This window comes from Scyliorhinus canicula, chromosome 4 (assembly GCF_902713615.1).
Source record: "Scyliorhinus canicula chromosome 4, sScyCan1.1, whole genome shotgun sequence".
NCBI lineage: Eukaryota > Metazoa > Chordata > Chondrichthyes > Carcharhiniformes > Scyliorhinidae > Scyliorhinus > Scyliorhinus canicula.
In genome coordinates, this window is record NC_052149.1 from 75998826 (window position 1) to 76012780 (window position 13955).

The 13955-nt window shown below is 47.3% G+C and overlaps 1 protein-coding gene across 2 annotated transcripts in view; it reads right to left on the reverse strand.

Annotated features, from left to right (window-relative positions):
* The window catches only part of pgm1 (phosphoglucomutase 1), a 94075-nt gene that overhangs the window by 29262 nt on the left and 50858 nt on the right, over positions 1–13955 (reverse strand). For both annotated transcript variants that reach the window (XM_038794494.1, XM_038794493.1), the window contains exons 5-6: positions 1952–2142; positions 1593–1747 (exon numbers count right to left, since the gene is read on the reverse strand). In XM_038794494.1, the coding sequence (XP_038650422.1) occupies positions 1593–1747; positions 1952–2142 (346 nt within the window). The remainder of the gene's footprint in view (positions 1–1592; positions 1748–1951; positions 2143–13955) is intronic.

Genomic DNA, 13955 nt, shown 5'->3' on the forward strand with positions numbered 1-13955 from the left:
GACATCTTTCACATACTACCGAAATAGGTTTTTCAACTGTATTAGCAGAAACTTTGGAGCAGCTCACTTTGAGATTAGTTCAGCTGTGGATGATGAAGATACCTTAAAAGGATAGGAGTAAAAGTAAAAATTATAAGTGGGAGACCTGGTCCTACCCTGACATTTGATATCTTGGTGCACCATCGCAAATCAGAGAAAAACAGGTAGGGAGAGGAAACAAAGAGAACGGTAACCCACAGTATGTAGACAAGGCTAAAATGTGAAACTCTGACTCCAGTTTTAGAACACTGGAAGACTCATTCGACGGTGAGAGTTTGAATCTGAATCACAAATGTCATTGAGCATTGGACATTTTTATAATCTCCATTTTGGGATTGGGTAGGAGAGATAGAATGGGATTAATTCCCAATAAAATATAGCAGTACTGGTAGTAGCTACTTAAAAGTGCACAATTTAGCCTACCTTAGCCCTTTTGATTGAAAAGAAGCAGAATATTGAGGAAGTGAAAATACATACAGGCAGAGGAAGGGGTACCCTACACTGAACTGGGAATGTGCCGGTTGTTCAAACATCATTCTTTGAAAAATATTTAGTAGAGTGCTGTAGATCACAATTCTTTGGAATATTCTGAAACTTAAACTATTATTGTTACAATATAAGACAAAGGAGCAATGCAGCTTTAATTAAAATTAACGAGGACTATCTTATTTACAAATGCTTTTGATTTGCAATACTTTGACAACATGCAACATGTTGGGCTGAATTCTCTGCCATTGGGATTGTCCGTTTTTCCGGCAGACCAGGGGTTTCCCGATGTTGCCCCTTTGACCAGCCGGTAAAACGGAAAATCCGACCCATTATTTTTGTTGAATGGGAAACAGTACTAGAGTGGCGAAAGGAAGCATTTTATGGTTCATCAGAAGCTTTCAAAACAAATGAAACTGTAGAATTGTTTAAGAGCCTTTTGTTCTCTTAATTTGTCTCAATTAAAAAACAAGTATCGACAGCACCAACATCCCTGGTGGTACTGTCTTGGAATGATTAGTGAGCTCAATAATGTTTGGGAGCTAAATTACCAGCAACATTAAAGAAGGGAACTTTGCTCGACATTGCACTAGTGCGCATGTTTAGACTCCTATCAGTTCATGATTAGCCTGTTAACATGGATCCAACTCGAGGGCAGACGATGTTTTGGAGAATTTTGTATCATAGCTGTTCGGGAGATTCTGTGGAACTAAGGGTTGGGTTAAGGGTATAGGGTGGATACGTGGGTTTGAGTAGGGTGATCATTGCTCGGCACAACATCGAGGGCCGAAGGGCCTGTTCTGTGCTGTAGTGTTCTATATCTATATCTAATCATGGAATTCTTCTATTCTTAAGATCAAAAGCACACTCTCGAAAACAAAAACAAAGGAAATTTGTTTTTAAAAAATCAAATGGGTAAAGAACAACAGACTATTCCATGTCTGCATGAATGTATTTTTTTCAAAATGAGTCCCATATGCAAGAATTTAGGTTTAATAAAACAAAAAGGAAAAAAAAAAATCAGGAGTCAACTAATGAACTTCAGAGTACAAGTAAATCAGACCTACCGGTCGAGTGCTCCGCTAGTGGGCATGCTGCGAGCAAATCCACGTACACCAGTCTGTTGAAAGTACGGAATTGTGAAGATGTTTGCAGCAATCACAGCCACTGAATCAGATGGGTTCACGAAGAATCCATGTTTTCCAAGGATCATGTTCCGATCCTACAAAAAAATGTTCAATTTAATTGACAGCAAAAATAGACCATCACATCAGGGTGGTATGAACACGGATGCTGTCATTCGAATGGCTCATATACATTTACATGTAATAAACGACTCAGTCACCAGACTAGGACTGAAACTATAAAGTTATAATACAACAGCTCTGAGTTAGCATACTGACAGTAAGACAAATGGTTTCCTTACACCATCACCGTCAAATGCAGCTCCAAAGTCATAGTCCCCTGTTTGCATTGCCGCCACAAGGTCCGCAGCATATGTCAAGTTCGGATCAGGGTGGTGTCCACCGAAGTCTTCAAGTGGTATACAATTCACTGCTGAGTTTGCAGGAGCCCCAAGCTCTTCACACAGAATCTTCTTAACATAAGGGCCCATAACTATCAGAGATTAAAATGAATGAAACAAACATTCTGATGACAAAGAAGTGCAGCTCACAGGCAACAAAATGATAACACACTGAAATGTCAAATGTTAAATTTAATCAGCAGAAAGTAGTCAAGAATTCGGTCCAGAAAATACCAGATTTTAAAAAATCTATCCAAAAAAATACGATCATAGTAGCAGTTGCTTATTTAATGCTGTATGTTTTTGAACATACAAAACTGTCTATATGATATGTGAGGTTTCTGAACCACCCCAGATACCTCTTCTTTAGGTGAAGACTTGTACTGAGTATTGTACTAAACGCTGAATGCTCTTCTGTTCAAAGGGTCATTCCTCGGATATGAGAATTAATTAATGAGCATTGATAGCCTTTTTAAAAATATATATTTTATTAGTTTTTCCATTTTTACAAAGAATGTAACAAACTCTCAAAAAACTGGTATAGTACAGTATAAATGCTTCTGCATACATGAGTACAGAAAACGACAGGAGGAGAACGGCAACGGTTCTTAGATTTGGTGCCTCCAACCATACAACATAGAAAAAACACGGATAAACTAGAAAATAGGTGAGCTGAGGATAAGGCCATGCAAACATGGCAAAATGATGCACAACGTCAGGGCGGCATGGTGGCGCAATGGTTAGCAGTGCTGCCACACGACACCAAGGACCTGGTTTCGATCCTGGGTCACTGTCCATGTGAAGTTTGCGCATTCTTCCCGTGTCTGCGTGAGTCTCACCCCTACAACCCAAAATGATGTGCAGGGTAGGTGAATTGGCCCCGCTAAATTGCCCCTCAATTGGAAAAAAATAATTGGGGACTCTAAATTTATTTTTAAATAGATGCACAACTTCACATACAGCAAATTCAAAACTGTGCCACATACTAATGGAATCTTGTAGGATCAAGTAACACATAGCGGAACCTATAAACCCAAGATAGGAATCCCATACTTTCTAGAATGAAACCAATTTAGCACAGAGTATGCACGTTAGGATCTCCATTGGGGTACTCTCGATTATAATTAAGAATAACGGATCAAATTCCAAGAGCTTCTCAAGCTCTTTAAGTACACCAGACCAATAGGACTGAATTGTGACACAAGGGCCGAAATTCTCCGCAACGGCCGACGCAAAACCCGGAGTGCTTCACGCCGGCGTCGGAGGCCGCTCCTCGCCCCCTATGCCCCCCCCGGTGGCTAGGAGCGGCGTTGCGGGGAACTCGGCCGCCGGGCCTTGACGCTGGCGTCAAGGCAGCACGCCGAGAATGACGCGGCCGGCGGCGCCTACGTGACGTCAGCTGCGCATGTGCAGGTTGGCCGGCGCGTCTTGCGGGGCAGCGGAGGGGAAAGAGTGCGTCTCTTAGAGACGCCGGACCAACGATCGGTGTCAGTCCCCTCCTAAGCACGGCGTGGTGCTCGATCCCCTCTCCGCCCCACACAGGCCCCACACTTACCTTTCGCGCAATGTTCACGCCGGCAGTGACCAGGTGTAGTTGCCGCCGGCGTGAACAGGTCGGAAACGTCGGGCTGCTCGGCCCATCCGGGCCAGAGAATCGCGGGTTGCCATGAAAAACGGCGACCCGTGATACTCCGAGCGCGTGTCGCAAAACGCGACACGCAATTTTGGGAGGGTGGGGGAATTGTGGGGGGTGCCAGAGCGGCCCTCCCGCGATTCTCCCACCTGGCCTGGGGAGCGGAGAATCGCGCCCAGGATCTTTATTTAAATCATTTACGGGATGTGGGTGTCACTGGTTAGGCCAGCATTTATTTCCCATCCCTAGTTGCCCTTCAGAAGGTGGTGGCGAGTTGCTTTCTTGAACCACTGCAGTCCTTTGAGTGAAGGTACAGCCACTGTGCTATTAGGCAGGGAGTTCCAGGATGTTGCCCCAGTGAAAGTGAAGGAGCAGCGATATATTTCCAAGTCAGGGTGGTGAGTGACTTGGAGGGGATCCTCCAGGTGGTGGGGTTAACAGGCTATTGAAGATAATGACGGGGATAACAGGAATCCCTGTCAGGTCCATTGGTGGAGACAAAGATTCTCAGACCTATAACTGTTCATACAAACTGCTGCCATAGGACATCTATAATGCACCTGTATCCACTTAACATACTCCCCTCCCAGCCCAAATATCTGCAGCGTATACAACAAAACAAGTAGTTCCACTCTACCCAGTCAAAGGTTTGCTCTTTTTGAATGACTTGAATAATATTCAATCATCTTCTAACATTGTTACACGAGTTCCGATCTTTTTTAAAAAAAAATAATTTTTATTGAAAAATTTTGTATTTATATAACAACAACGAACAGCAATAAAATACCAGCAACAATAACAGTCATAAACATTCGCCCAACCTCAATGAGTCTGACTGAGAACTCCCTTCAGGTGCTGTGCTAACACTTTAGATAACACCTTCAAATCTACATTCAGGAACAAAATTGGCTGATAGGGAACTCACTCTTCAGGATTCTTGCCTGCCTTCAGAATTAGGGAAATATCAGCATCCTGAAGGGTCTGTACCAACAGACCTGCTTCAAATGAGTGGCTATACATGTCAAATCAGCGGATCGAATATCAAATCTTTAAATTACTTTTAAAACTTACATCCAAAACCATCTTGCCCTGGGTTATCAGATTGAAGCTCCTTCAGTGGAAGAGCCACTTCCCCCTTAGAAATAGTAGCATTCAGGAGCAACGTTTAGTCCCCAGAAATCACTGGAAGCTTAAGAGAAGTGAAGAAATGCTCCATCAGTGTCGGTGCATCTACAGACTGGTTGGACTTCTATAAATTGGTATGAAAACCCTTAAATGCTTTATTGATGTCCTCAGTTTTTGACCAGTCCATTGCCCTCTGAATCTAAATAGCCCTAGAGTCAGCCTCTTTCCCAGTCAGAAAGGCGAGGGATTTACCCGGTTTGTTCCCAAATTCATATATCTTCTGTACTGCAAACTTTATACTTCCCGCAGGCCGCTGAGTCAGCAAAGACTAATCCCCTTTTCTTGACAATTTTTTTAGGATTCCATGGCTTTTCTTTGACACCATCTCGTCAAAGATCTTCTGGAGACAAAGAACACCACAGCACAGGAACAGGTCCCTAGACATGATGCCAGTCTAAACTAAAACCTTCTGCACTTCCGGGGTCCGGATCCCTCTATTCCTATCCTATTCATGTATACATCAAGATGCCTCTTATACACTGCTATCATATCTGCTTTCACCAACTCCTCTGGCAGTGCGTTCCAGGCACTCCCACCCTCGGTGTAAAAAAACTTGTCTTGCACATCCCTTTCCCCCTTGCACCATAAACCTCTGTCCCCGAGTAATTGACTTTTATTAGATCATAGAACTTACAGTGCAGGAGGCAATTCGGCCCATCGATTCAGCACCGGCCCTTGGGAAGAGCTCCCTACTTAAGCCCACAGCTCCACCCTATCCTCGTAACCCAGTAACCCCAGCTAAACTTCTTTTGGACACAAAGTGCTATTTAGCATGTCCAATCCACCTAACCTGCACATCTTTGGACTGTGAGAGGAAACCGGAGCATCCAGAGGAAACCCACGCAGACACAGGGAGAACGTGCAGACTCCGCACAGACAGTGACCCAAGCCAGGAATCGAACCATGGACCCTGGAGCTGTGAAACCACAGTGCTAACCACTGTGCTACTGTGCCGCCCTGGGAAAAAGCATCTGACTATCCACTCTGCCCATGCCACTCAATTTTGTAAACCTCTATCAGGACACCCTCAACCTCCATCATTCCAGTGAAAACAATCCATGCTTATCCAACCTCTCCTCATAGCTAATACCTTCCCGATCAGGCAACATCATGGTAAACCTCTTCTGTATTCTCTCCAAAGCATCCACATCCTTCTGTTAGTGTGGCGACCAGAATTGTACATAATATTCCAACTGTGGCCTAACCAAGGTTCTGTACAGCTGCCGCATGACTTGCCAATTTTTATACTCAAAAGCCCTGACCAATGACTGCAAGCATGCCTTATCTTGACTGCCTTATCCACCTGTGTTGTCACTGTGATCTGTGGACCTGTATGCCCAGATCTGCCTGTCAATACTCCAATGGGTTCTGCGATTTACTGTATAATTCCTACCTGAATTAGACTTTCCAAATGCTTTACCTCACATTTTGCTGGATTAAACTCCATCTGCCAATTCTCTACCTCAGTCTCCAACCGATCTATCTCCTGCTGTATCCTCTGACAATCCTCCAATCTTTGTCTCGTCCGCAAACCTACCAGCTACATTTTCCTCCAAATCGTTTATATATACTATGAACAACAACAATCGCAGCACTGATCCCTGCAGAACACCACTAGTCATAGCCTTCCATTCAGAAAAGCATCCTTCCACCACTAGCCTCTGTCTCCTTTGATTGAGCCAGTTCTGTATCCACCTTGCCGTCTCACCTCTGATCCCGTGTAACTTCACCTTTTCTACCAGTCTGCCGTGAGGTACCTTGTCAAATGCTTTACTGAAGTCCATGCAGACAACATCCACTGCCTTCCTTCATCAATCATTTCATCATTGCCTCATAAAACTTGATCAAGTTAGGCAGCACGGTAGCACAGTGGTTAGCACAGTTGCCTCATAGCTCCAGGGTCCAAGATTCGATTCCCGGATTAGGTCACTGACTGTGTGGAGTCTGCACGTTCTCCCCGTGTCTGCATGGGTTTCCTCCGGGTGCTCCGGTTTCCTCCCACAGTCAAAAGATGTGCAGGTTAGTTGCATTGGCCATGATAAATTGCCCTTAGTGTCCAAAAAGGTTGGGTGCGGTTACTGGGTTACAGGAATAGGGTTGAGGCGTGGGCTTAAGTGAGGTGCTCTTTCCAAGTGCTGGTGCAGACATGATGGGCCGAATGGCCTCCTTCTATAAGACACAACCTCCCCTTCACAAAACCATGCTGATTATTGCTAGTAGTCCATTTGTTTCCTGTGAGATAATCCTGTCTCTAAGAAACTTTTCCAATAACTTACCTACCACTGACGTAAGGCTCAACGGCTATAATTTCCTATATTATCCCTTCTTCTCTTCTTAAACAAAGGAACAGCATTGGCTATTCTGCAGTCTTCTGAGACATCACCTGTAGCCAGGTGGGGATACAAAGATTTCTGTCGTGGCACTAGAAATTTCCTCCCTTGCCTCCTTCAGTATTCTGGGCCGGGATGCTCCCCTACCAGGCCCCGGTGTAGCGGAGTAGCGCCAACCACTCCGGCGTCGGGCCTCCCCAAAGGTGCAGAATTCTCCGCACCTTTGGGGGCTAGGCCCGCGCCGGAGTGATTGGCGCCACGCCGACTGGCGGCAAAACCGGCGCCAATGGCCTTTGATGCCCGCCGGACGGCGTCGGGGCTGGCCGAAAGGCCTTTGACGGTTCGCGCATGCGTCGGTGCATCAGCTGCCGCTGACGTCACCATCGGCGCATGCGCGGTGGGGGGTTCTCTTCCGCCTCCGCCGTGGCGGCGGCGGAAGAAAAAGAGTGCCCCCACGGCACTGGCCCGCCGGCCGATCGGTGGGCCCCGATCGCGGGCCAGGCCACTGTGGGGGCACCCCCCAGGGTCCGATCGCCCCGCACCCCCTCCAGGACCCTGGGGGCCCGCTCGTGCCGCTAATCCCGCCGCAACCAGAGGTGGTTGAAACCACGGCGGCGGGATTGGTCTCTCAGCGGTGGGACTTCGGCCCATCGCGGGCCGGAGAATCGCCGCGGGGGGCTCGCCGATCGGCACGGAGGGTACGCCGATCGGCGGGGCGTGGTTTCCGCCCCCGCCAATTCCCGGGTGGCGGAGAATTTCTGCAACGGCGGGGGCGGGATTTTCGCCGGCCCCGGGCGGTTCTCCGACCCTGCGGGGGGTCCGAGAATTTCACCCCTGGTGTTGATCCCATCAGGCCCTGGGGACTTAACCACCTTAATGCTTTTTACAACACCTAACACCTCCTTTTTAATATCTACATGACCCACGTGTTTTTTAAGGCAACACTTCCTCCACACCTCTTTTTTGATATCTACATGACCCAGACTATCTAGACACCCTTTCCTGGACTCGTCATCCACCAAGTCCTTCTCTTTGGTGAATACTGATGCAAAGTACTCATTTAGAACCTCACCCATTTCCACTGGCTCCGCGCATAGATTCCCTCCTCTGTCCTTGAGTGGCCAACCTTCTCCTTGGCTAGCCTAGTGCTCTTTATAGATGTACAAAATGTCTTCTCTTTAATCCTGTTTGCCAAGGACATTTCATGACCCCTTTTAGCCCTCCTAACTCTTTGCTCAAATTCCTTCCTACTTTCTTTATATTCTTCAAGGGCTTTATCTGTTCTCAGCCTCCAGACCTTCATACTTCGCTTTGAGTTTCTTGTCTGTAAATCCACCCCCCCTTATTCTCTGTAAAATAAATGGCAAATACTGGACAGGTATTCCTTTTTATGACTATGGGGTATTTGCTCCCAGATTAAGTAGTATATGCCACGTAAACAAAATAAATGAAGGATTAAAGAATGAATAACACCAAAGTCCACAGAAATGCCGTTATTCCTGTGCCTGCATCACATGATCCGCCCCTTCATAAACTATTCAAAAGTGTCAACCTTCGCTCAGTTGTAGCACTCTTATTTGAGCCAAAGGTTGTTAATTCTAGACCCACTCAAGGGGCGTGATTCTCCGCTCCCCATGCCGGGTGGGAGAATCGCAGGAGGGCCGGGCGACTCACGACACGACCCCCTCGCCCCCCCTCCCGCGATTCTCCCACCCCCCGCTTGGATTAATCGGCGCTCGCTGTTTTTCACGGCGACCGGCAATTCTCCGGCCCGGATGGGCCGAGCGGCCTGACGTTCCCGACGGCGGCAACCACACCTGGTCGCTGCCATCGTGAACACGGGCGGCAAATGCTCGTTTGTGGCTTGTGGGGGGCGGAGAGGGGAGTGAGCACCATGGCCGTGCTCGGGAGGGGACTGGCCCGCGATCGGTGCCCACCGATCGTCGGGCCGGTGTCTCCAAGCGGCGCACTCTTTCCTCTCCGCCGCCCTGCAAGATCAAGCCGCCACGTCTTGCGGGGCAGCGGAGGGGAAGACGGCAACCGCGCATGCGCAGGTTGGAGCCGTCAGCCGTCGTGACGTCAGCCGCGCATGCGCGGGTTGGAGCCGGCCAACATTCGCATGCGCGGCTGACGTCAGTTAGGCGCCGCCGTTGCGTCATTCTCGGCGCGCCTCGGAAGCCGCTCCTAGCCCCCCCGGGTGGGAGTGAATAAGGTGCGAGGAGCGGCCTCCGAGGCCGTCGTGAAACACGGCCGAGTTCACGACGGCCTTCCCGAATCCGCGCGGGAGCGGAGAATTCCGTCCAAGAGATTTGAGCAGTGCAGTGAGAGTCCAGCTACAACAACACTCAAGAAACTCACACCATTCAGGTCAAAGCATCCGCTAGATTGCAATTCATTCAATATTCACTCTCTCTGTTACTGACACACAGTGGCAACAGTGTGCACAAGATGTATTGCAGCAACTCACCAAGGCTCCTTCAACAACATCTTCCAAATCCACACTATCAAGAGCAGCAGACACATGGAACAGCACTACCGGTAAGTCTCTCTCTCTCACTCCTCCTTCCCCCCACCCCCCAACCCCACCCCCAAAGCCACACATGACCCTGACTTGGAAATATATTTCTGTTCCTTCACTGACGCTAGGTCAAAAGCCTGGGACTCCCTTCCTAACAGCACAGTGGATGTACCTGCACCATATGGACTGCAATAATTCAAGAAAGCAGCTCAGCACCACCTTCTCAAGAGTAATTCCCAAGGGCAGCACGGTAGCATTGTGGACAGCACAATTGCTTCACAGCTCCAGGGTCCCCGGTTCGATTCCGGCTTGGGTCACTGTCTGTGCGGAGTCTGCACGTCCTCCCCGTGTGTGCGTGGGTTTCCTCCGGGTGCTCCGGTTTCCTCCCACAGTCCAAAGATGTGCAGGTTAGGTGGATTGGCCATGATAAATTGTCCTTAGTGTCCAAAATTGCCCTTAGTGTTGGGTGGGGTTACTGGGTTATGGGGATAGGGTGGAGGTGCTGACCTTGGGTAGGGTGCTCTTTCCAAGAGCCGGTGCAGACTCGATGGGCCGAATGGCCTCCTTCTGCACTGTAAATTCTATGATAATTGGGGTGGACAATATACGCTGGCACTAGCCAGCGATGCCCACATGAAAGAATTTTTAAAAGTTAGTTAATCCCATGTCAGTTTCATAAATAAGATGTCAAATGCTGACCATGGCTCATTTGGTAAATACAACGCAGAACATAAAACTGGGCCAAACAGATCAAGAAGTTTTCAGCCTTACTGCTCTGTCTGTGCCGAGTCAGTTCTTAGCTGTGTGGCACTACAATTCTTATAATTCAATTATCACTCCTTGCCCAAAAGAACAAAGTTCAGCCTAGTTTCACATTTCTGATCATTATTCAGTAATCCCTGTTGGAATACGAGTCAGAGAAAGAGAGAGACTGTGACAGAGGCACAGATTTTAAACTCTGGGCCATTTGCGGAGGGGCAGATCAGCATGCATTCACAGTGGTTGCCCGGCTTTCTTGTCATTAAAGATTTAATAAAGGTTGAAGAAAGAGTGCCTCCATTTTGAAATACTCTCTCTAATACTTAGCTTCCATTCGTGTCTGCTACTCTTGTCAAACCTGTCGACCTCTGATTGGCTCCACAGCACCACACCCCACTTCTACCACCCATTAACTGGCCCCCCGGAGGAAAATCACAGTTGAGGGGCTGTAATAATAATAATCTTTATTAGCGTCACAAGTAGGCTTACATTAACAAATAACGGTACTGTGAAAATCCCCTAGTCGCCACACTCCGGCACCTGTTTGGGTACACGGAGGGAGAATTCAGAATGTCCAATTCACCCAACAAGCACGTCTTTCGGGAGGAAACCAGAGCACCCGGAGGAAACCCAATGCAGACACAGGAAGAATGTACAGACTCCGCACAGACAGTGACCTAAGACGGGAATCAAACCCGGGTCTGGCGCTGTTAAGCAACAGTGCTAACCACTGTGCTACCATGCATTCCCAATTTCCTCCTCAGAGAGGGGAAGCTCGTGACGTACTGTTCCAACCTCTGTTTTCAGCCCTCAGGAGGGACAATTCAGTCCAGAGACACAGATAGGTCCAGCTGTGCTACCATCACAAATCAATCTTTTTGCCTTGCTCCATAAATAAATATTGAGCAGAAGGGAACTGGTTACTTTGTACCTGTAACCTCGGAGTCAGACCCACTTTGATTTTTCAGTCCAGATGCAATATTGGAGGTGTCACCTTACAAAAATACTTGAGGATCGGGAAAGTAAATCATTTAAATTTATTTTATCACTTTACATTAAGCTGCAACAGAACAAGGGGACACAAATTCATACTAGTCAAAGATGAATTTGGGACTGATATCAGGCAATGTTTCACATGATCCCTAGAATGGACTCTTAGATAGGGAGCAGTTAAACACTCTGCATCGAATTGGGTGTTACAATGAGGAACATAGAAAAATACAGCACAGAACAGGCCCTTCAGCCCACGATGTTGTGCCAAACCTTTGTCCGAGATTAATCATAGATTATCATAGAATTTACAGTGCAGGAGGCCATTCGGCCCATCGAGTCTGCACCGACTCTTGGAAAGAGCATCCTACCCAAGGTCAACACCTCCACCCTAACCCCATAACCCAGTAACCCCAGCCAACACTAAGGGCAATTTTGGACACTATGGACAATTTAACATGGTCAATCCAGCTAACCTGCACATCTTTGGACTGTGGGAGGAAACCGGAGCACCAGGAGGAAACCCACGCACACACGGGGAGGATATGCAGACTCCACACAGACAGTGACCCAAGCCGGAATCGAACCTGGGACCCTGGAGCTGTGAAGCAATTGTGCTATCCACAATGCTACCGTGCTGCCCTCAAGAACAAATTAATCTACACTCCATTATTCTACCGTAATCCATGTACCTATTCAATAGCCGCTTCAAGGTCTCTAATGTTTCCGACTCAACTACTTCCACAGGCAGTGCATTCCATGCCCCCACTACTCTCTGGGTAAAGAACCTACCTCTGACACCCCCCTATATCTTCCACCATTCACCTTAAATTTATGTCCCCTTGTAATGAACAAAGAACAAAGAAAATTACAGCACAGGAACAGGCCCTTCGGCCCTCCCAGCCTGCGCCGATCCAGATCCTTTATCTAAACCTGTCTCCTATTTTCCAAGGTCTACTTCCCTTTGTTCCCGCCCGTTCATATACCTGTCTAGATGTCTCTTAAATTATAAAGAAATGGTTTGTTCCACCCGGGGAAAAAGTCTCTGACTGTCTACTCTATCTATTCCCCAGATCATCTTATAAACCTCTATCAAGTCGCCCCTCATCCTTCTCCGTTCTAATGAGAACGCACCCTCAACCTTTCCTCATAAGACCTACTCTCCATTCCAGGCAACATCCTGGTAAATCTCCTTTGCACCTTTTCCAAAGCTTCCACATCCTTTCTAAAGTGAGGCGACCAGAACTGCACACAGTACTCCAAATGTGGCCTTACCAAGGTTTTGTACAGCTGCATCATCACCTCATGGCTCTTAAATTCAATCCCTCTGCTAATGAACGCTAGCACACCATACGCCTTCTTCACAGCTCTATCCACTTGAGTGGCAACTTTCAAAGATCTATGAACATAGACCCCAAGATCTCTCGGCTCCTCCACATTGCCAAGAATCCTACCATTAACCCTGTATTCCGCATTCATATTTGTCCTTCCAAAATGGACAACCTCACACTTTTGAGGGTTAAACTCCATCTGCCACTTCTCAGCCTAGCTCTGCATTCTATCTATGTCTCTTTGCAGCCGACAACAGCCCTCCTCACTACCACAACTCCACCAATCTTCGTATCGTCTGCAAATTTACTGACCCACCCTTCAACTCCCTCATCCAAGTCATTAGTGAAAATCACAAACAGCAGAGGACCCAGAATTGATCCCTGCGGTACGCTACTGGTAACTGGGCTCCATGCTGAATATTTGCCATCCACCACCACTCTCTGACTTCTATTGGTTAGCCAGTTCGTTATCCAACTGGCCAAATTTCCCACTATCCCATGCCTCCTTACTTTCTGCATAAGCCTACCATGGGGAACCTTATCAAATGCCTTACTAAAATCCATGTACACTACATCCTTTACCTTCATCCACATGCTTGTGGAAGTTTAGGGTCGTCCTCAATAGGCTGAGTGGCCTTATTCATTGTAATTATTCTGCAATCTTAAATCAGTTGGAGAGAAAAGCAGCTCACATGTTAGTTTATAGAGCTTAAAACCTCCAGTTTCTGCCCTTGAACTGCTGCGCCTGAGCTGCCCTCGAATGTGCCTGAAGTCATGTTACTTTAAGGTGGCGTTTAATTATCCAGGGCACCTGCCTGAAGCAGGTAATATGCTCCCTAAATATATAAATATACAGCCAGCTGGAGAATAATGAATATAAAATTCAGGTGGAAATGGGCAGAACTGAACATTTTCCGCCTAGCATTTACTGCCAGTTACTGAGCCGTGTAATCAGCAACCTATAAAAAGGACTGCTGAAGACCACTCAAAAAAAAAAAGACAATTTTAATATTTATTCCTGCGGGCCTAAGAAAAGCAGAATTCTCTCCTGAAACAACAAAACTCACCTGTTTGCTACCCCTGTTGGCCGCACTGCCTGTCATATTGCCTCCCCGCTGCACCCCAACTTGCCAACCGGCTCAACATCAATGGTGCCATT